The 22,858-nt window shown below is 29.9% G+C and overlaps 3 protein-coding genes across 4 annotated transcripts; 1 reads left to right on the forward strand and 2 right to left on the reverse strand.

The window, feature by feature from the left end:
- Nucleotides 1-387: 387 nt before the first annotated feature.
- On the reverse strand, nucleotides 388-8,457 carry LOC114399841. 2 transcript variants are annotated; one of them, XR_003663846.1, is made up of 3 exons: nucleotides 8,193-8,457; nucleotides 2,121-2,684; nucleotides 388-809 (listed from the first exon to the last, which is right to left on the reverse strand). XR_003663846.1 is itself a non-coding variant. In XM_028362060.1 (2 exons), exon 2 carries the CDS (start codon nucleotides 2,668-2,670, stop codon nucleotides 2,173-2,175), a length of 498 nt encoding a protein of 165 aa, XP_028217861.1. In that variant the 5' UTR covers nucleotides 2,671-2,684; nucleotides 8,193-8,457; the 3' UTR covers nucleotides 1,306-2,172. The 2 variants fall into 2 exon arrangements, 1 of the variants encoding a protein (XP_028217861.1); XM_028362060.1 differs by lacking the exon at nucleotides 388-809 and having other exon boundaries at nucleotides 1,306-2,684.
- Nucleotides 8,458-11,929: 3,472 nt separating this feature from the next.
- On the reverse strand, nucleotides 11,930-17,600 carry LOC114399780 (cinnamoyl-CoA reductase-like SNL6). The gene is made up of 5 exons (XM_028361995.1): nucleotides 17,159-17,600; nucleotides 14,519-14,700; nucleotides 12,991-13,185; nucleotides 12,706-12,859; nucleotides 11,930-12,409 (listed from the first exon to the last, which is right to left on the reverse strand). The coding sequence occupies exons 1-5, from the start codon at nucleotides 17,415-17,417 to the stop codon at nucleotides 12,111-12,113; spliced, it is 1,089 nt and encodes a 362-aa protein (XP_028217796.1). The 5' UTR covers nucleotides 17,418-17,600; the 3' UTR covers nucleotides 11,930-12,110.
- Nucleotides 17,601-19,986: 2,386 nt separating this feature from the next.
- Nucleotides 19,987-21,322, forward strand: LOC114399781 (cinnamoyl-CoA reductase-like SNL6). Its single transcript, XM_028361997.1, has 3 exons — nucleotides 19,987-20,258; nucleotides 20,390-20,543; nucleotides 20,840-21,322. Exons 1-3 carry the CDS (start codon nucleotides 20,070-20,072, stop codon nucleotides 21,136-21,138), a joined length of 642 nt encoding a protein of 213 aa, XP_028217798.1. The 5' UTR covers nucleotides 19,987-20,069; the 3' UTR covers nucleotides 21,139-21,322.
- The last annotated feature ends 1,536 nt before the right edge of the window (nucleotides 21,323-22,858 follow it).

The raw sequence follows: 22,858 nt of genomic DNA on the forward strand, positions 1-22,858 counted from the left end.
TGTTTTGAAACTATCCTTAAGGATTTGATAAAAAAAATTTGTTCGAAATATTGTGATAAAATTTGAATTCAATGCAAACATGCTGACTATATATGAGTAGGAAGGCCATCCCCTTGTTCCCTTTAGAGGTTCACACACATTCACATTATTGAAGAGTGCACAGTTACTAGTGGAGGACAATTTGGCATGGGCCCAATAACATAAAATGAGTTTAGGGTTGTGTTGTTAAGGACCAAACATTTTTCTGACTTGTACACCACTCGTCTTTGACAAGGTGCCTCCTTGACTCAAAATCAGGGACATCCTAATTTCCATTTCGATTACTAGACATGCCCTCTTCAAAAAACATGGAAGTACATTACCTTGTTATCTTGCTTGTTTTACCATGTTGCCCCGGATAATGCAATACATTACTCTATGGAAGGAGGCTACTGTGCAAAAGTAAAAGATATTTTGCATGGTACGAAAGTCATCTCTACCGTTCGATTAAAATTGATAGTTGAGATGTCATGAAAGTGTTCACATCAAATCAAATATTGATCCAAGAGGAAGGGTGATCCTCTTCGATGGCGATAACAATGACAATGTAAGAAACTGGTTTGGATGACGATCTCGATGAACAAGATAAAAGGAAAAAAAATCTGATATAAGTAATCTCACAATAATCCTACACTAATCTCAAAACAAAATTATATTGGACAAACTACCTTTCTTTCGCACAGTTGCAGTTACGCACGCTAGAACCCGTCTACTGTATGATGGTTCTCAGTTAGAGACAGCTATAGAATCATTTCTTCAAAATTAACTTTCTGTAAGAAAAACCAATAAACGAAATCTTACTTTACTCTTGTCATTTGATGAATTGTTGACATTATATCCCTCTTAACTAAACTTCAATTTTTTTTTAAAGATTTACTTGTAGAAATCATTGAAAAGAAAGTTGGCAATTTGACACATCCTCTCCCATCTCGAATTAATAATAAATTAAAATAGTCAAACATACTAATAATAAACAAGGTAACTTAAAAGACTTTAAAGTTTCCAGTTATCAACTTGTTAATTTTTTAATTTTCAGCTAACTTTTCCGTTAACTCTATCAAAATCATCAAATATGCTAATAATTAATGGAGGGAAAATGAGAAATGCAACGAAACATAATAAAATGTACACACTGGAGTTACTAGGAATATAGATAAAGCATAACATTAGAACAAAAATATCTCCCAAACTTCCAATGCGGTAAATACAAAGAGTAAAGACCCCTCATGTAAGTTGTCATAACACATGGAACAAGTAACAGTTGACTTGACAGTCTAACTCCAACTTTTATTGGATCTCATTCCAAATACAATGTCAATTAGACTGCAAAACAAAGATGTCTCAAAAGACTTAAGGGGACTACTTACAAAATGTTACATCGCACTTTGCTCTAAAGATCCCACACATAAAACAAAGACAACAATGTATAGACAAAGGTCACGGATCAAAGTTCAAAAGACACGTCTAGAATTCAATTCCTAATAATTCATTGAGTTTGCAATTGAATCAAAGAGGCGGGAGACATATACAATGCCAAATTGCAAATCAACATATTCCAACCTCCTAAAAACTAGGGCAAAACATGATTTTAGTCCCCATAAATAAAACAATATTAATTTTTGTTCCTCAAAATAAATTAATCTCCCTAGACTCCTAAATTACAGAAATATCTCCTTAATTACAGAACTATATCTTGTGTAATTCTTATTTTTATAAACGGTGAGTTAAAAAGAGATACATTCTTGTGAAACACAAAAAAAACACCTAATACATTTTTATAAATAAAAGATTAAGTAAAAAACTAAAACTAACATACCCTCATGTTTAAAGCTTCTCGCTTCACAAAGGTACGAGAAAGAATAATTGTATGAAGTCTTCTTGCATAAGTAAAAAAGACTATTTCCAAATTCAAACCTAAACCATCGGTCACTTAGGCACAACTTTTTTGTTGTGCCACGACTCATCCTCAAATAAAAAATTAAGACGAAAAAACATTGCTTTGATTAAGAGAATAAAATCAAATATTTAATATTTATAGGAACTAAAAACATGTTTAATTCAAAAAAAAAAATATAATTTACCAGTTGAGCAAGAGCAATCTTCCATCATTGTGGATTTGGCTCTCCAAAATAATTAATCATCATGTGAGGAACTAGAAACCCTCCCAAAATCCATATGACCAATCTGATAGAGTTCCTTCCAAACCTTCTCTGCATCAAATCCAGCATTGACAATGACACTGTCAATTTCCCTCACACCCCTTTGAACCCTTTCAATGTTGCTGTTGTTCCTCTCAACAACAACATCAACATCAACATCATCTTCACACCCCTCTTGAACCCTTTTAATGTTGTTGTTCTTGTTCTTGTTCTTTCCCAACCCTAAACACTTTCTTCCCACAAGAGAAGGCCCCTTGACAATAGCCATAGCACAACAATGCAACACCGCGCAAGGGCAGCAACACACTGCCACGCAATCAGCCACGTAGCCGCCGCAGCATGAACCACAATGCTTGCTCGAGCACTTTATCTTTTCCTCGCCACCCTCCTCCTCCTTCGCCAACCTGCCACGTGGATTCTTCTCCTCACTCTGATGCTTCTTCTTCTTCATTATTCTCAATGTATACTGCATGTCCCCTGATGAACCTGCAATGCAATGCAACAATAACCCTTTTGTTATGTGTTGTATCAATCACCAACTTCAATCACTCAATAGTCACACTTCCATTTTCAATGTCGCTTACCATCACCATTCACGCATCTTTCTTCTCTCTGTCTCGTTTTGTTCATAGCCTATGTATATGCTCTATATATCTATTGTAATAGTATATGTATGTACGTATTGCATAATAGATGAGCTAGCTAGACGGATCTTCATGCATTTTTAAATATTGTTTATTGGATAAAATTTAATAAAAATGGTAACATTACTATTAGAGTTTGTTAAATAGTGTGATTTAATTAAGAAAAAATAGATTATACACTCACATTATAGCACACAGTGGCGAATTCAAGACCCTAAGTCAGTGGGTACAAATTATAAAAAATAAAATCAGTAGATTCAATTATATAAATATAAATAAAATAAATATAAAAATATAAGATTTTATTTAGAAATTTGGTGAATTTTAAAAAATGAGGGGATGCAAGTACACACCCTCAAAGCAATGTAGGTCCGTCATTGATAGCACAAATTTACACTGTCTTTTAATTATAAATCATATAGTATGATTTGTTGATTTTTATAATAAGATAATTATAGAAAATCTTATTTAAAAATAAACTTTTTAAAAGAGAAGATAAACGAAAAAAATAATTTTTTTAAAAGAAAAAAATATTAAACTGAAAATAATAAGAAACAATAATTTTTCAAAAAAATTTATTAAATTGAAAAAAAAAATATAAAAGATCAAATAAGTTATTTAGCCTATATAAAACAGTTTCAAACGGCCAAATGTCAATAACATATTCATTTGAACATATATTTTTATTATTGATTTAAATTAAAAAAAATTGAAGAAAAAAACCCACATTTGATTTTATATATAGATTCTAATAAATATTAAATCAATGCAAGATCGTGTGTTAAATAGAGTGTTGGTAATATTCTTCTTAAAAATAGTATGTGAATGGAGAGACAAAATATGTAATGTAATAGAAATATTGGAAACAAGAATGATGATATCATAAAAGGTAGTGGTATTGCAAAGCTTTGGAGGAGAAAAGTTTGAAAAAATTGGGGAAAGTAAATTAGAGGAAGGTTCGCGCGTTTGTGGCCACTCACTAGTGCTACATTTAGTCCAACAGCCACTGAGATTGGGAAGTTATATATGCACTCTTCTTGGTTTAAGGATACAGTGACTTGGTACTTGTGTTTGTGACACAGTCCCTTTGAATGGGGCACTGCATTCTTGACTTGGCTCTTGGACTCTGTTGACCGTTTTTGGACCTAGATTATTGCCATTGCTATTCACATTTAACCCACTTTTATTTATTATTATTATTTTAAACAAAGTGGTAGAATAGATAGAAGGTCACCTTCAATACTACTAGATAGGATGCAAAAGACCAACAAGGCTCAGTATAATTCAATTTTTGATCATGTGAATAAAAAACAACAATGATATCTACACTTCAGAATAAATTAGTTTTCAATTATAAGTTGGTGGATGTCTCTGATGCAAGAAAAGGAAAACAAAAAAGATATGGTGCGAATGACAATCCAAAGGATTATCGCACAAGCTTAGACCACAAGCAATTTTACTTGTTGATTAACCCGTATGCACCAGAAAATTTTCTTGAGAATGGTTATCTATCACTAAACGAAATTTTAGTAGCCTCAAAAGAAATCAAACTCGTATCTATAGAAAGGAATAAAATAAACTCCAAATCTTTAAGCACTTGTGTGAATTCACATTTACCCCCATTCACTGTATTATAGCATCGCTCAAGTGCCTTAATTAACGTATCAAATCAAATGGAGTAAAACGTACTAGTTCCAAAAGAAGCAGAATCATGGGCTCTACTACAAGGAATTCAATGGTTACAGCAACTGGGACTTCATGAAGTTACTATAGAATCTGACTGCAAACCATTGGTAGATGGATTTAGAAGTTGTAAGGGCTGGATAATATTACTGATGTAGTGGAGTATAAGTGTGAGCTGAAATCTCACATCAAATAAAAGTAAAAAATTTAAACACCATATAAGTGAGGAGAAAACTCATAAATTTAAATTAGTTAGAATATGATTGTCATGGCATCCATGACTTTAACTTTATTTAAACATGTATTTTCTATGTTATTTTGAATGAAATAAAGTAGTCTTATTTCTATGTAATTTAGAATTTGGATGTTTTTTTTGAAGAATTTAAAATTTTGGAATTTTAAAATAGAATTTTAAACAACTAAAAATTTGGAATTTCAATTTTCTTCTAAAAGGTGAGAAATTGAAATTCTCTTCTTAAAACCTTCTTCAATTCAAGAAACATCGATCGAGTCATAAAGGAACACGTATAACTAGCACACTAATCATATCTTTTCTTTTTTTCATTCATTTTTTTCACCCTCATAATTTTAACTTTTTTTATCCAAACACAAAATTTTGAAAATTAAAGAATTTCAATTAAAATATTTGAAATTCTTAGAATTTAAAATTTATCAAAATTTTAAATTCCTCCATCCAAACACACTCTAAAAGAAAATTATCATCTTAAACCAACTAACAGTCAAGCTTTGGTAGAAATCAATCTAAGCAACTATGATATTTAATGTAAAACTATTTATTATATAGTAAAAAATATTCAATATATACTTTTTAAAATAATTTAAAGAACATGTGATGTACACACTTTAGCTTTTGCTAGTGGGTGAAACCTTTAGCTTTAGGTTCAAATTAGGGGATTTTACCTCTGTTGTGCACTAGTTACAGCTATTGCAGGTACAGAAGAAAATGGAATCAAGTTACAATGTATAAGGATAAGGGTATAGTGGGCATGAGATAATTAAACAATGTAGGGTGGTAAAACCATTGTGCTGACATAGTACAGAGTGTAACATGTTTTTACCTAAAATAAAAAAAGCTAGACCTTGGAACTGAAATGTGATTGTGATGAAACAGAACGATTAATTCATCCCTTATTCCCATTTTGGTTTGAGTTGCAACTGCTACTCTTGTCTATATGCACTGTGCAGGCTCCTGTTATATGCCCTACTCTCCTTTTTTTTTTTTGCATAATGATTCATTTTATATGTAGAGAGAGAAGCAAAAATGAGACAAAAATAATTAAATTATTCATGTCCAATTGAAATTTGATGTGAATGGAAATGACAGAGAAAAGGGTCCATTACTCAAATAAAACCTTAGAATATAAAAATGATAATCTCAAGGGATTAGTGAAGTTGTATTGCATCACATAGGTTGTAGGTTCAAGTTCCTACCAGTCTCCTTGAATGGACTGTCCTTTCCCCACCCTAATTTTTTAATACGAAAATGATATTTTGTGATAAAATTGCATATTTTTTAAAATTTAAAATATTTAATTATATTAAACGTGAATCAAAATAACACGGATGGAATAATTTGATTTGAGTGAGAATATACATCCGATCAACTAATACACGTCAAATATTCCAGCTAGCCGTGAATCACATATATGATGGGTTTGTTTAATTTTAAAATAAATATTTTTTTTTTGAAAAAAATACTTTTCTAAAAGCATATATAATTTATTTCTCAAAATAAGCAAAAATATTTTTTTAAAAACAAAAAAAAAAATTAGACAAGCACACTAAAATAACAAATTAAAACTTACTTATTTTATTAAAATAAATAAATTTTTTCAAAAAATAAATTTAAACAACTCACTCATAATCTTAATCTCTTGAGAAACACACACGACTCCTTTGGCGAGAGTTTTAAGTTTGATTAATTTCGTAAGTCAATATGATAAACATATAAGAAGCTGTACTTTTGTCACGTCTAGGAGAATATTGTTGAATCAATTAAGTTAAGGAAAATTGTAAATGCATGTCAACTCTATTTTATAGTGGACTAAGATGAAAGATGATAGAAATAAGAAGAAAAAGACAACATGAGAGATGATTTTTTTTTTTTTTTATAAAGTTATACTTTTTTTGGGTAAAGACATGAGAGATGAATGTAAAAAATGATATGATAAAAAAAATAAAAAGAGATAGAAATAAAAATAAGCCAGAAGAGAAAGTAAATTAGTTTATAATTACCCTTATGTTTCTTTCACAGTACATTTGCAGTTTGCATGCTTTAGTATTATTACTTTCGCATAGGAAAAAAAATATGATCAATATATCTTTTTTATTGTGCAGTGCAATAATATAAAATGTTATTATGATCAAGATATGCAGAAGTTCAAAAATTTTCTTTGAATTTATATAAACAAAACCGTCCTTTGATTTCAGTAAAATAGAAAACGGTGTGTAGAGTTAGGTTCAATTAAAAATTTAACGTGGTGTGCTCGTTCTCCAAGAGATCTGCCAGTAAAATTAAAAATTAAGAAAGAAAACCGAGGAGAAAGAGAAAACAGATCTACTATACTAACATTGCAGCAGTGAACATGAAAATCTAGCCATGTTAATTCTAATCTTCTTACGCATTGACTAGAAGTTAATGATGCTAAAAAAAACTACAAATTTACATATTCTCGTATATTTACTGATGTCATTATAAAATAGTTGATAAAGTAATATGATTAAATGTATGTTATCTCACTAATAAGACTGATAGAATTATCTTTATAAATTTTAAATTTTATCAGGTCAAAATTAACTAACATCCACAATTTTTTTTCCCTATACATAAACTAATTAAGTCCCATTTGTGGAACAGCAACTATATATCTTGCTGTCACAAGAAATGCTAAGTCTATAAATTCTTTTCGGAGAGTGATAAGGGCCAAGGGATCGAGTTTAACTGCCAACACTTTCCTTACATTTACTATGATTTGCATGTTACATTAGTATATCTTATCTTTTTCATCATTTTAAAATCATATTCTCTTTCAAGTCGTATTCACATGGTGTTAAGTTGTGTATGGAAATTCGAACAATAGGAGTGGCCCCATTTCTTCACACAAGCAGTTTAGTCACCAAAACCAAAATGATCAAACTTGCCAAAAAAATGGCAGTTTGTAGTTTAAAAAATCACAAATTTAATTATAATATACTATATAGTATTATATACTACCATATTATAACAAATAGTACAAATGTTTTATTTAATAAAAGACATGTTATCAAGTACCAATCCACACTCCCCCAAAGCCTAAACGAAAAACAGAAAAATAAAATCCCCTTACTTGACATTTTAACATTGTGAAGCAAGCTTGGTGAGGAACTAATGGGGTATCAAAATGCAAATAGGGGTGTTTATGGGAAAGTTAATTACATATCCATGATGTAAGATCCAATTTCAAATTTTAATAGGAAAGTAAAGTAAGCAAATGTTTCCAACTGAAAATAACATAAACATGTATCTTTGCAGTTTATATTCTTAATTTGAAACTCAAAGCAGCAGACCAAAAATGCAGAACATAATGGCAGGGAAATTAAACTCAAAACCTCAAACATTGACATAATTAACAAAAAAAAAGAACTTAAAGAGAGCTGTTATAGTTACCTCAGTGCAAGAGTGATGACCCTTCAGAATGAGATTGGCCTCTTTAATGAGATGTAGGAATTCCAAGTTAGACTCCAAAATTGGCTCTGATAAGACGTTGAATCTCTTTGTGGTATTGCAAACAGAACAAACTTGATCTGATATATAAGAAACACCCATTTGATGTAGAAAGAACCCTGGTTAATCTAAGAGAGGAATCTCCTTCTCTCTCTGTGCCTCTGAGTGCTTTATAATTTATATTTTATTGTAGTCTCTGTAACACTTTATTTAATTAAAGATCAAATCTTATTTTATAATCATCAAAGCTCAGGAGAACATAAATATTTAACTTTGTGTAGAAAAACTGTCTCAGAAAGAGAGAGAGGGATCAGAAGCAAGCAAGGGAAGTGTGTTGAAGAGTTCCAATGAGAGGGAATCTGGTATATATATATATATATAAAAGGAAAGATATATATATATATATATATATATATATATATATATATATATATATATATATATATATATATATATATATATATAAAAGGAGAAATTAATTACAAGCATAATTCTATATATTATTTTTATAACTTGATATAAAATATGATTTTTATTAATTCAATTGTTAAATTATATCTATGATTATTTGATATATTTTCTTAAAATCTAATAATTATACTAAATAATTAATCTTGACTATTCCTCCTCTGTATATACTCACACACGAGAAATGACATTAGCACCACACTCTCTTTAATACAATTTTTTTTTATTCACTTTTTAATAGAATACAAACTCTTATTGGTCTAAAAAGTCAAAATTACAAAATCAAGATAGACACTCTTAAATGTGAACTGGGACTCATAAAAAAAATTAATAAACTTAAATATATTTTTTATATCTATAATATATTCTATTTTAATTTTACTACTAAAGTTTTTTTATAAAAAAATTTACTACCTAAAATTTTTTTATATTTGATTTTAATGTCTATCGTCATATCTTTTAAATGATATCTTTTAAATGATAATATAATAGGTTAATAGAATGTCATATTATCTGTTAAACAATGTTGTTGTGATAGATTAATACTGGAGTAGCTCTTTTTTCAGTGAACATATCATATGTTTGATTTTCTTAAATCTGACCTGAGAAATGCTCAGGCACGTGAGAGGCAGAATGCACGTGCACCCACTTGGCTTTTGTTGTTTCACTTCTTTAATTAAACGGCTTGCATGCCAAAGTAATTAAGGTGTGAGTAATGTGATACTGTACACTAATGCACTTTGCTATGTTTGGCAGACAGAACAATTTAGATTTCCGTTCAGACATCAATGAGGGGGTGGAAGCCAATTAATTAGGAAGATTAGGATAAGGAATCTGATTTTATTTTTTTATTCAAAAGTGAGATTTGGACGGTCTCAAAGTTAAGGGTGCAAAACTTTACTTGCTTGCTTAAAGTGATACCTTTATTTATAGTACTATAATTTGTTTATGGAAAAAAGGGTTGCTTAGACTATTATTTTGTAGAGCTTATGAATTGACGGAAATGAATTCAGCATGGGTCTATTTGAATATAAGTTATAAGTACTTTTGAGATCTTTTCTACTCGAAATATAGAGTTTTTTTTAATAGAGAAATTCTTAAAAGAGTTTCTAACCTTGTATCCAAACAGACTCATACACATTCAACGCATTTACATCTGTTGAAGGAAGATCGCATGCATGTCTAAGATTTTGAACTTGCATTTTTAGTTAATTGGACCAGCTACATCTCAATTAGTTGAAAAGTAATTATTTGTGCATGGCAAAATAAAAATAATGTTATTAGTTACTTTTGTCAATTATCTAGTTAAAAGTTCTCTATTCCTTTAGTTATGTCAAGAAATAATGTTTGATCTCAACAATACTGTGTGCATGTGTTTGTTTTCAATTTCAAATGTTAATAATCCAAGACTCTCCTTTCTTCTCATCAGTTTGTGCATTGAAAAGTGAAAAATCTCCTTTCAATTGAGTTGTAACGGATTTCAAACACACCTATTGTCGCTTATAAAAGCAACGGAAACTGCAAGAAGTAATAGTGGAGGTAACTATGCATGTTTTCTTGTTGGGCTGTTGTGGAGGTAATTGCTTTATGCATCTTCTTTTTTGCTTGGTGCATTCCCAATAATTTTAATATCTCCATCTTACCCTTGCCCCCTCATTCACTCTCTTTTTCTCTCCATCTTCTCCTTCACTACCATAACTCTGAATCCTGAATTCGAAGGTGGAGGAGATTGTAGCGGCAACACAGAGGCATGAGGAAAGAGATTAGTGGCAGTGGTGAGAAGGTGAGATGTGGTAAAGAGGAAGATGGAGAGAAGAGAGTGAGTGAGGGGAGAAGGAAGAAGGGTAAGATGGGGATATTAACAATTTTGGAGGTGCATAAAGCAATTTCCTGTTATGTACCAGCGTTTTGGGTTAATATGGCATTTGGTCAGCCCAAAATATTAATTATTTTAAGTTTTAACAATAATTATTTTTCTAAAAGAAAAATATGTACGTTCTAACTATTTAATGTGATGTTGACTTTCAATGTTACTTAATGAACTGTTTGAATTTGAAGACTAGGAAGTTAGCTTCTTCTTTAAGACATGATTCGAGATGTTAGTTGGAATGAAGACAAAAGTTGTTGGTAGTTATGTTAAGTTATCAATATATATTAAACCAGAAACACGTAGTATTTAGATAGAAAGTTATATATTTGTGAGTACTCGTCAATGCTTCAGAAAGTTGTGATTAGTAGTGTTTGTTTATAAATGTATAAATATACCTGGTAAGTCTTTACATTGACTACATAAATTTGAGATTAAGAATGTGTTCCGTGAGTTACTTTGTTTTTAATTTTTCTTTTACTACTTGATGTTTATCTTTTAGATTTCTTTTCCAATCTCACTTTCTTTATTCTCCTATCAGTCATTTTTAATTTGTATCTTCTTTATTAATTGAATTTTAGCATACTCAACTGAAAAGAAAAGGACTTTATTCGGTCCTAGATTCATCTTGAAATAGTTTTTGAACCAAAATTTCAGCTGATAAACAGCTCCCAACAATCATAATTAAGTGAGTAAATAATTAATTTAATATCTAAAATTATGATTCTTTATCACTTTAATCTTTAAATTTAACAAAATTTAAAGAGAAAAGTATCTTTAAAAATTATAACTCAGTTTGGTCTAGGTCCACAAATTTAATTATTATGTAATTTTAGTCTTTCAAAATATGTTGATATTATTAAGTCCCACGTTACATATAACTTTGGATTAAAGTAAATGACAAATTATAATTTCTTTCTTAAAAAATTTCGAAATTCATTACTTTTAGAAAATAAAGTAAGAATGAATCATAATTTCAAGAATTTAATTCAACATTTATTACTCTACTAAAGTGGAGGATATATTCACTTTATCGGTGTGTTGAAATTAACTTTGATATGTGCATGTTCATTTTGTGTACCTAATTTTGTTTGTCTGGAGCCATTTTATTTTTCTTTTCATATACAATAATAGGGCCTACTAACGTCACTTTGTTGAGAAAACATAATCCTTATCTTTGAAATTGCTTCTAATTTTCAGGTGGTTTTAGCCATTCAATTGTTGTAATCTTTGACATCTAACACGCAGACTTTTATAGTTGACATTTTCTTCAAATTTATCTCAGCATGCTGATTTTAGTTACTTGCAATGGTCGCCAAGCTCAGCAGTCAGATAATTTGCATGGTTTGGTACCAAAATTGAATAGAATTATATACTATAATTAAACCATAAATGAATACAGGCATTACAAATTACTAAACAAACTATTAAGCATGCCTCATCTATTTTCTCTTCTAGTCTCCTAAGCCAAAGTCACACCTTTAAATAAACAAATCTTTAAGCCAAGCATAACATGATTTCATCTACTAATATTCACTGTAACACCTGAGTGGCCTTGACATGATTCTGCATAACTTCTCATTGGACAATTCAAATCTATGTATAGAAGAATTGTTTGATGCATCTCCACATATCTTTTCCTTAGGCATCCCAATATCCTTTGCCAGCTTCTCTGCCTCACTATGTGTATCAATTACATGGTCAAAGCAAATGTATCTACCAGAAGCCTCGTTGTTCATTGCCTTGAATACACTTGCATGAGCTTCAGCCAATTTGGTCACATCCACTGATGCTAGAAAACCTTGAGAGTACATTTCTTGTGCACCTACATTTGCAATCGTGAAACCTTTAGATTCCATTTAAAATCAATCGACATTAAGTAAAGTTTATATATAAGTTGCACTCTAGGAATTGAGGGCGATACAGAAAAAAATGGGCAACAGAGTCTCATACTATGTTAATTCATTTTAAAATTAATTGACATTAAGTTTTCGAGTTCAAAGATAGGTATATTAATGAGGCAAGCAGCAATGTGGACTTTAAAACATATTTTATATTAACATCAGATGGTACAAGAAATTGGAGCACTGATTTTGATCAATAGTAAGTACTAAGTAGTACCTTTGAGATAAGCAATCGTTGCTGTTGGATTCCTATGACAAAATTCAGGACCTGTAATTAGAGCTGGACAAATAGTTGTGAGCTTCAAACCCCTTTCATTAGATATTCTCCAAGCAGCCTTCTCTGCTCTCATCTTTCCTAAAGCATACCAAAGCTGCCATATATATATTCAAAAGAAAAGGCAGTGTCATATAACATGTAATTCTAATCTGCATAAACATGATACATAGTAGGAAAACAACAAAATAACATTAATAAGGTTCAATCATTGTGTGCAAAGTTTACCTTCTTTTCTATGCAGAATGATTCGGTGCTCCAAGAGGCATGATTAATAACTGGGGTAAAATCTGATTGTGAATTGTCTTGCCACACACAAGCCGATAGTGATGATGTGAACACACATCTTGTTATGGAAGGTGTTCTTGCACATGCTTCCATCACATTCTCAGCAGCCCTTACTTCAATCTCGGCCATGGATTTCTGGATATCAGACAGAAGCAATTGCTTAGATGCTATACAATAATACAAGTAACTTTTCTCTTCTAGATAATATTATTATTGTCATTGTCACAATAATTAAACTAAACACACATAAAGCATAGCATGATCCAATAGTTGAAATGATAGAAAATGTAACTTTGATCACATGATGTGCATAATAAATTAATAATGTAACTTATAAATTTTCCGCATATTATTATTGGATTTACAAGTTTTGCTCTACTAAAACACGTACTAATTTTGTATTGAAATAAAAGATTTAGAAACTCATCTGCATATTATATGTCTCCTTTTCTTTTGAAAAGAAAAATTCTACAAACATCCCTACACACAGTATTATGTAACACGTGAGGGGGCCAATCAAACAGGTAATGATGCAACTACAGCTAATGATGACTTATTTGATTTTGCAATGTTCAATAATGCTAGCTAGTAGCTACTGAGAGGAGATAAAAGGTGTCATCAATAAAGGGAGCATGGAAAGGAAATAAAGTGACAGGCATGGTAAGTGTTGTAATGGGAAAGAAAGAGAAATGAAATGAAAATTGAATGGAAATTATGGAAGAGAAAGCAGGAGTATGTTGATAATAACTCCTTAATTAAGTTTATAAATGTAGTTTATCCTGATTTTATAAACTCTACTAAATTTATTTGAATAAATTTCACCGTGGAATGGATCAAAACAACCTTATGCAAATACATCCCTCGTGTTTACCTTCCCCTTTTACTAAGATTATATAAAAAGAAAAGGAAAAATTCAGCTTAAATGATTTAAAAATATAATGCCTTTTAAAATTAGTGTTAAGCCAAAGAGATAACATATGTTTAGCGATAAAAAAAAAAAGCTTAAGCCAAAAACTGCTACCATTTTTTTTTAACAGAAAAAATACCACCATTTAATTACAACATTTTCCCTCAAATATCTTATCATTTTTCAACCGTCTAATAATGCTTTTTAAAAAGAATAATTTATGTCAATCAATATCATGCACTCAAACATTTATAACACTATTATGCAACAAGTTATTCATCCATTGGGGTTGGTGTGACCAAACTAAAATGACTATAAAGGTTAAAAGTAAAGAGATTTTCCCAAAGAGCAACTATTTGTCAATGAAACAAGGTTTTGGACATTCCAGGAGGGTGAGATGTCACATTGAGAAGAGAAAATTAGTCAAATAAGAAAAGTTATATCCCAGCATGATATGATAAGTTGATAAATAATTTTGTACATTCAGTATCTCAAGAGAAATTAATTTTTAACTCTAGAGAATATTTGCATTTAAAAAAAAAAAAAAGTATAATTGCTTACTGTGTAGCCAGATAAACCAGCGGGGTCTGTAAATGCAGAAGTGTGAAAGACGCCACGACAGCCCTGAAATGCTTTCTCCAACCCATCAACATCAGTTAGCTTTGCCATTATTACTTCCAAATTTCCTTCTGTAGCCCTCACTTCACCACGCCTCTCCATTTCCCTCAGCTTCTCTATGTCCTCTGCAACAAGTCAAATAAATAACCATGCACCATTCATAAGTCGAATTTGGTTTCTCTTGCCTGATTCTTTTGGTGTTGTTGTGTTGTTCCTCTAAAATGACGTCGTATTAAAAGTTGTACTTTTAAAACAAGGTCGTTTTTTAATCAAAACTACGTCATTTTAGAGGGACAACACAAATATTCAGCATAAAAGTCAGGTTATAACCACATACTCTCTATGTTCTATAACATATTAGCACTCTTCAAGTTACACAAGAAAAAGAAAGGAAAAAAAAATTGAATTGCACATAAGCTTGTACTGTTAAATAATGCAATTATTGTGTTTACTATTAGAAGTTAAATATGGTATAAAATTTACATACTCACACCTTTCAATTCACCTCCTGTTACTCAACTACACTTTTAATTTGGGTGTTCGTTTCTTTATTTAATTAATTAACTATGTTACAAATATGATACATCTACCAATTCTATTCATAACTAGTGATGTTTATAACAAAAAAAAAGTTTATTGTTTTTTAGTATAGATAATGCATAGCAAATTATATACTGGTAGATTATTAAGCGTTAACATTATTATATAACTTAAGAAAGGTATTAAATAGCATAAAAAATGTATTTATTAGTAAATCTATAGGTTTTTTTTTTCAATAAACATTAATCAGCTTCTTTACACAAGGGATGTAAGGAAATCTGATTATTATTTTTTAAAAAAAAACACACACACACAAAACACACGTGTGTATATCTCAAGAGATATCCAATTATGGTGGACTGTGGAGATTTAATATAGATGCCGCGAGATTAATATAATTTGTAATGTGTTAATATTATTATTATTATTATTATTATATAACTAAAGAAAGCTTTATTTAGCATAAAAAATATTATTTATTAGTAAATTCTTATTAAACTCCAAGGATATAAACGTAATTTTCTCTATAAATTAATCGAGGAAAAATAACATGTTATTTTTCTTTTTGATGGAAAAAGAACATGGTGCTTTATTTCAACTTCTTGCCGCACTCTTTTTGTTTGTGAGCGTACACGAAACTCGTAATCACGCCATAATAAACTACAAATATAAAGATACTGGGTATATAATTAAATTAAACCAAGATCATAGAAACTTAGGTAAGTTTAACAGTATTATATTGAGTCGGCTATTTTTATTTATTTAACTTTGGAACATTGTTGAGTCGGCTCTTTGGCATATTAGACAAATTCCTTATTCAAAATTGCACACTAGACCAATCAATATGGTAACGTCATGGTATATCATCATATATAAAAACGAAGTTGACATCTTATATATATATATATATATAACATTAAATATTTGATTGGATTTGCTCAATAAAGATGGACATCAAATTGCAAACTATGCATAATTTTCTATCGCACATTGTTTATCACGTACGGAAACAACAAAACACACCGAAACGAATCATCCACATGCACAATTTTCCAACAAAAAAACGTTAATTAACATCGTCTTTCTTATTGTTATTACGTAAATTTTATTTAAACTTATTTTATTTTATTTTAATTTAATAAAAAAAAACGCATAAAGTTAAATCAGTAAAAATATATATATTTAACAAAAATACATCTCACAAGTTGTTGATTCAATCCCCAAAAAGTCCTAGTAGTGCACGGAACTCTCGCATGTGCGGCCGCAGAATAATAAAAGTTGATGTTTAATAAACTAAAAAAAAAAAATTATCAAACGGATTTCATAAGTTAAATTTAATGTAACAACAATTAATATAATTTACACCAGTTTACAACAAGCCTTTACCAAATGAATAATGAATCGAATGATTAATGAAAAGTAATTTCCTTCATTGGGTGTAAAAATCAAAATAGGAGGTGACTAACTGACTATAAACCCCTTTCAAAAAAAAAAAAAAAACAGACTATAAACCAATTATTTTTGGTAACAAAATTTTGGAATATACCTAGTACCTTTTGAACAAATTAAAAAAAGCATTGAATTTATATAGCAAATGCATACTGAATTTCTTTCTCTCCCTCCCCTGTTTCTATCACACCTACCCAGTTAAACCTCTGTTTCAAACCGTAATTTAACAAGAAAACTAGAATCACCACCAACTTGCATACCATCACTATTCAAAGAGTCAAAGTTCCTCCCTCGTTCACACCTTGAATCTACCCAGAAAGAAAATCATAATTTTCTCAACACCCCAATAACATATATACACTTAACTGACTTAAGCAAAATAAGGATATATTTGGAAGAATCTATTGAGGTTCAAAAAAGTAACTTAAGTATAATCTTAGCATAAGTTCTTTCAACTTATTTTATCATCTTTTAAGTTGATTGAATAAGACACGAGAGTTATTGTAAATTCTTTTAAGAAACAGTTTGTTATTTTTACACTAAATTTTGATTGAACAAGTGTTTATTGTTTGATGAGGAGAATGGGAGATTTACCTGGGTTGTCAACGGTGACTCGAAGAGAGTAACCTAAGAGCAAGAGATGGTTGACCAAGGCAAGACCAAAGTAGGAAACTCCACAAGTGACACAGATTAAGGTACCCTTTCCATCATCATGTTCATAGGAGGAAACAAACTTGTGGGTTCTCCCCCCCTCATCGTCTTTCCGCCGCTGGATGCCGGCGGCTGCCACCAGGCTCCGGCGAAAGGCCTCCAGCTCCGCCCTCCTGCTCTCCCACGTCCGTACAACACCCATTATTATATATTATTAAGTATGTGAAGATATATAAATATGGTATAATATATGGTCCTAGGGAAAACTAAGATGAAAATAAATAGGGAAAGATTTGGGGTTTGGGGTGTGGATTATTGAAACTAAAAGGAGTTTAAGTGTTGAAGTTGAAGATGGAAATTGAAGTCAGATGCAAGGGAAAATGGTTGAAATGGAAATAGGTATTTATAGAATATTTGATCCCCAAGTGTCAAAGTGAATGAGAAGAACACGTGTTTCGTTGCTTTACCGTCAAAGTCCAGCTTGGCGGGTCTGCCATGTAATGCTAAATTGATTCATTCAAAAGAAAGAAAAAACGGGGAAGATCACACACATGCCCATGTTTTTTATTGCATTTTTATTTATTTGTTTTATATCTTTTTGTGTAATATAAAATGATATAAAAATTCTTGAAAACGAGTTTTGTGTTAAAGTGTAGCAAAAACATCCCAATAATTCTCTTAAAAATCAGTTCACAAGATAACAACCTATTCAATTATATATAAGCATTTATCATATTCTTTAATCACTTTCGATGTAAGACTCTTAATACTTTGAAATTTTAAAAGATGTTGAAAAATATTTTAATTGATAGGATATTAATTTAATAGTAGTCTATAAGTGTCTAATTAGACAACAAATGTAAGATTCGCACGAAATTCATGGTATACATGAAATTCACTTAATATGAAACTCTGTTCTTTTTTAATATTTTCCATATATAAGATTACAGTTAATACGGTATAGCGAAATATTATTTAATGATTCAGTACATTTTGTTTTGAATTAAAATTGGATTGGATAATGATAACTTTTTCAATATTCAAAGAAAAAAGCTACTAGTATTTGTCTTAAAGCTAGCATTCAAAAAAGCTATTAAAAACTGTTGTATAGTCAAAATAAATTAATCCAAAGCTGCACTTATCTTCGTATGCATGTCCGCGTAATGTGTAGAAGTACCATTATTATTCATTTTGGATATTAGACATAGGCTTCATATTTTTCATTTTTCATAATAAAAGTATATGACATAATGATATGAAAAGAAATTATCTTATATGAGAAGAATGTGAGCATTAAATTTAAATCATATAATTAAATATGAATGATTGATATTTAATATTATATGACTATTTAAAAAATTATATAAATTTTTTACATTAAATATTAACTTCCATATATGATCTAGATCAAATTCTCTTAGTTTCACACATAAAATATTTGCTATGAAAGTAATATTTACATTTTTATTTCATCGATTTTAGTTTTAAGTTTTAACACTTTGCTACTCTTGTAATTTGAGTTTGCCTCCATCCCTGTTTACAGGTATACGTGCCCTCTCTCTGGTAAATATAGTTCACCTCAATAAATCTAAACAACTAAAGATAATTAGATTTTTAATATATATATATATATATATATATATATATATATATATATATAGATGCAGTTCTTAAAAGTTATTTTTTCATAAAATAAAATAAATAACTTCTAAACAAGTATCGTAAAAAAATAAAATTCAAACGAATCAAATTTCTTTCGGATTCCATCAGACCTTAGTTTTCCAAGCTCCCAATCATTTTCCTAACATTAATGAGATGACAGCATAAAATAATTGAAGACAAAAGTTACGTCTAACTAACATGCATCTTTCTAATCACTTAGCATATAAAATATTACTTGCAGCAAAAAAAAAAAGCATATAAAATATTACTAAATTAAATTATAAAAGCATTTTTTTCGTGTTATATTCGATTTACACAATAATAACTGCTCTATCGATTACGAAAATATCACACTAGAATATTACTCCCTTCCATTATAATTGTCCTCTTAAATTTTTCTACAACAAAAAAATTTAATAAATAAATGAAAAAAATATCAATTTTACTAAATTAAATACGAGGGATGTATTTGCAAAAGGTTGTTTTGATCCATTCCACGGTGAAATTTATTCAAATAAATTTAGTAGAGTTTATAAAATCAGGATAAACTACATTTATAAACTTAATTAAGGAGTTATTATCAACATACTCCTGCTTTCTCTTCCATAATTTCCATTCAATTTTCATTTCATTTCTCTTTCTTTCCCATTACAACACTTACCATGCCTGTCACTTTATTTCCTTTCCATGCTCCCTTTATTGATGACACCTTTTATCTCCTCTCAGTAGCTACTAGCTAGCATTATTGAACATTGCAAAATCAAATAAGTCATCATTAGCTGTAGTTGCATCATTACCTGTTTGATTGGCCCCCTCACGTGTTACATAATACTGTGTGTAGGGATGTTTGTAGAATTTTTCTTTTCTAAAGAAAAGTAGACATATAATATGCAGATGAGTTTCTTAATCTTTTATTTCAATACAAAATTAGTACGTGTTTTAGTAGAGCAAAACTTGTAAATCCAATAATAATATGCGGAAAATTTATAAGTTACATTATTAATTTATTATGCACATCATGTGATCAAAGTTACATTTTCTATCATTTCAACTATTGGATCATGCTATGCTTTATGTGTGTTTAGTTTAATTATTGTGACAATGACAATAATAATATTATCTAGAAGAGAAAAGTTACTTGTATTATTGTATAGCATCTAAGCAATTGCTTCTGTCTGATATCCAGAAATCCATGGCCGAGATTGAAGTAAGGGCTGCTGAGAATGTGATGGAAGCATGTGCAAGAACACCTTCCATAACAAGATGTGTGTTCACATCATCACTATCGGCTTGTGTGTGGCAAGACAATTCACAATCAGATTTTACCCCAGTTATTAATCATGCCTCTTGGAGCACCGAATCATTCTGCATAGAAAAGAAGGTAAACTTTGCACACAATGATTGAACCTTATTAATGTTATTTTGTTGTTTTCCTACTATGTATCATGTTTATGCAGATTAGAATTACATGTTATATGACACTGCCTTTTCTTTTGAATATATATATGGCAGCTTTGGTATGCTTTAGGAAAGATGAGAGCAGAGAAGGCTGCTTGGAGAATATCTAATGAAAGGGGTTTGAAGCTCACAACTATTTGTCCAGCTCTAATTACAGGTCCTGAATTTTGTCATAGGAATCCAACAGCAACGATTGCTTATCTCAAAGGTACTACTTAGTACTTACTATTGATCAAAATCAGTGCTCCAATTTCTTGTACCATCTGATGTTAATATAAAATATGTTGTAAAGTCCACATTGCTGCTTGCCTCATTAATATACCTATCTTTGAACTCGAAAACTTAATGTCAATTAATTTTAAAATGAATTAACATATTATGAGACTCTGTTGCCCATTTTTTTCTGTATCGCCCTCAATTCCTAGAGTGCAACTTATATATAAACTTTACTTAATGTCGATTGATTTTAAATGGAATCTAAAGGTTTCACGATTGCAAATGTAGGTGCACAAGAAATGTACTCTCAAGGTTTTCTAGCATCAGTGGATGTGACCAAATTGGCTGAAGCTCATGCAAGTGTATTCAAGGCAATGAACAACGAGGCTTCTGGTAGATACATTTGCTTTGACCATGTAATTGATACACATAGTGAGGCAGAGAAGCTGGCAAAGGATATTGGGATGCCTAAGGAAAAGATATGTGGAGATGCATCAAACAATTCTTCTATACATAGATTTGAATTGTCCAATGAGAAGTTATGCAGAATCATGTCAAGGCCACTCAGGTGTTACAGTGAATATTAGTAGATGAAATCATGTTATGCTTGGCTTAAAGATTTGTTTATTTAAAGGTGTGACTTTGGCTTAGGAGACTAGAAGAGAAAATAGATGAGGCATGCTTAATAGTTTGTTTAGTAATTTGTAATGCCTGTATTCATTTATGGTTTAATTATAGTATATAATTCTATTCAATTTTGGTACCAAACCATGCAAATTATCTGACTGCTGAGCTTGGCGACCATTGCAAGTAACTAAAATCAGCATGCTGAGATAAATTTGAAGAAAATGTCAACTATAAAAGTCTGCGTGTTAGATGTCAAAGATTACAACAATTGAATGGCTAAAACCACCTGAAAATTAGAAGCAATTTCAAAGATAAGGATTATGTTTTCTCAACAAAGTGACGTTAGTAGGTCCTATTATTGAATATGAAAAGAAAAATAAAATGGCTCCAGACGATCAAAATTAGGTACACAAAATGAACATGCACATATCAAAGTTAATTTCAACACACCGATAAAGTGAATATATCCTCCACTTTAGTAGAGTAATAAATGTTGAATTAAATTCTTCAAATTATGATTCATTCTTACTTTATTTCCTATAAGTAATGAATTTCGAAATTTTTTTAAGAAAGAAACTATAATTTGTCATTTACTTTAGTTCAAAGTTATATGTAACGTGGGACTTAATAATATCAACATATTTTGAAAGATTAAAATTACATAATAATTAAATTTGTGGACCTAGACCAAACTGAGTTATAATTTTTAAAGATACTTTTGTCTTTAAATAAAAAAAATTTAAAGATACTTTTGTCTTTAAATTTTGTTAAATTTAAAGATTAAAGTGATAAAGAATCATAATTTTAGATATTAAATTAATTATTTACTCACTTAATTATGATTGTTGGGAGCTGTTTATCAGCTGAAATTATGGGACACGTTGAATAGAGATTTATCGTTTAACATTATTTTGCTTTGATATCTAATCTTAAATTCCTCATGATACAAACATTGTGACAAATAATGCATGACACAGCAGAGAAAATTAAGCAGCTGATGTGTTTATGACCAATCTTTAATTTTGTTAGTATCCCTTGATATATGTAATTAAAATAAGTTGCTGATTGCAACATATTAGGAGAATCATTGTCATTTTAAATTTAGCCAAAGTCTAGGAGTTTGTTTCCCTAATTTTAGCATCACTAGTCATGTATAAAACCAACACTCTATCTCTATGTATTCCTCATTTCAATATACAATAAAAACACAGATTGGGTTCTGGTAGCCTTTTTCATATTTCAAATATTCATTTATTTGTTTTAAACATAACCTCAATAGTTTGTTCCTGTCACACCTCTAGCTCAATTTATTGTGGGTGAGGGAGGTGGATGATCGGTAAAACTGTTAGTTTATCCCTTGTTTCATTTTTTTTTCTTAAGTCATATATAATGAGTGTTTTCTAATTCATTGAGTTAGAGACTAATTTTACTTACATGATTATCGTTAACTTAAGAAAATTTTACACACGATAAAAATTAAACACAAATAAATCATTTTCACTTTTATAGACACAATGAAATTTTACACCCTTTGATGAATTTTTGGATTCCTTTGTTTCTAAAGTGTTCGTTTAATTTATATTTTTTACATAGAATAAGGAAAATTAGTAACTAGATACAAGAGTAAAAAAAAGTGAAATAATTTATAAAAATTAATGTTATTATCATGAATTTATTTTC

The sequence above is a fragment of the Glycine soja genome, chromosome 19, assembly GCF_004193775.1.
Source record: "Glycine soja cultivar W05 chromosome 19, ASM419377v2, whole genome shotgun sequence".
Classification (NCBI taxonomy): Eukaryota; Viridiplantae; Streptophyta; class Magnoliopsida; order Fabales; family Fabaceae; genus Glycine; species Glycine soja.

Bases quoted from the DNA above. Each gene is read 5' to 3' on its own strand.
- LOC114399780 (XM_028361995.1), bottom strand. From the start codon at position 17,417: ATGGGTGTTGTACGGACGTGGGAGAGCAGGAGGGCGGAGCTGGAGGCC. The intron at 14,701-17,158 runs GTAAATCTCCCA...GACTTGTTGCAG, and splicing joins AGTCACCGTTGACAACCCAG to AGGACATAGAGAAGCTGAGG. The intron at 12,860-12,990 runs GTAAACTTTGCA...TATATATGGCAG, and splicing joins CATTCTGCATAGAAAAGAAG to CTTTGGTATGCTTTAGGAAA.
- LOC114399841 (XM_028362060.1), bottom strand. From the start codon at position 2,670: ATGCAGTATACATTGAGAATAATGAAGAAGAAGAAGCATCAGAGTGAG.
- LOC114399781 (XM_028361997.1), top strand. From the start codon at position 20,070: ATGGCCGAGATTGAAGTAAGGGCTGCTGAGAATGTGATGGAAGCATGT. The intron at 20,259-20,389 runs GTAAACTTTGCA...TATATATGGCAG, and splicing joins CATTCTGCATAGAAAAGAAG to CTTTGGTATGCTTTAGGAAA. The intron at 20,544-20,839 runs GTACTACTTAGT...TTGCAAATGTAG, and splicing joins AACGATTGCTTATCTCAAAG to GTGCACAAGAAATGTACTCT.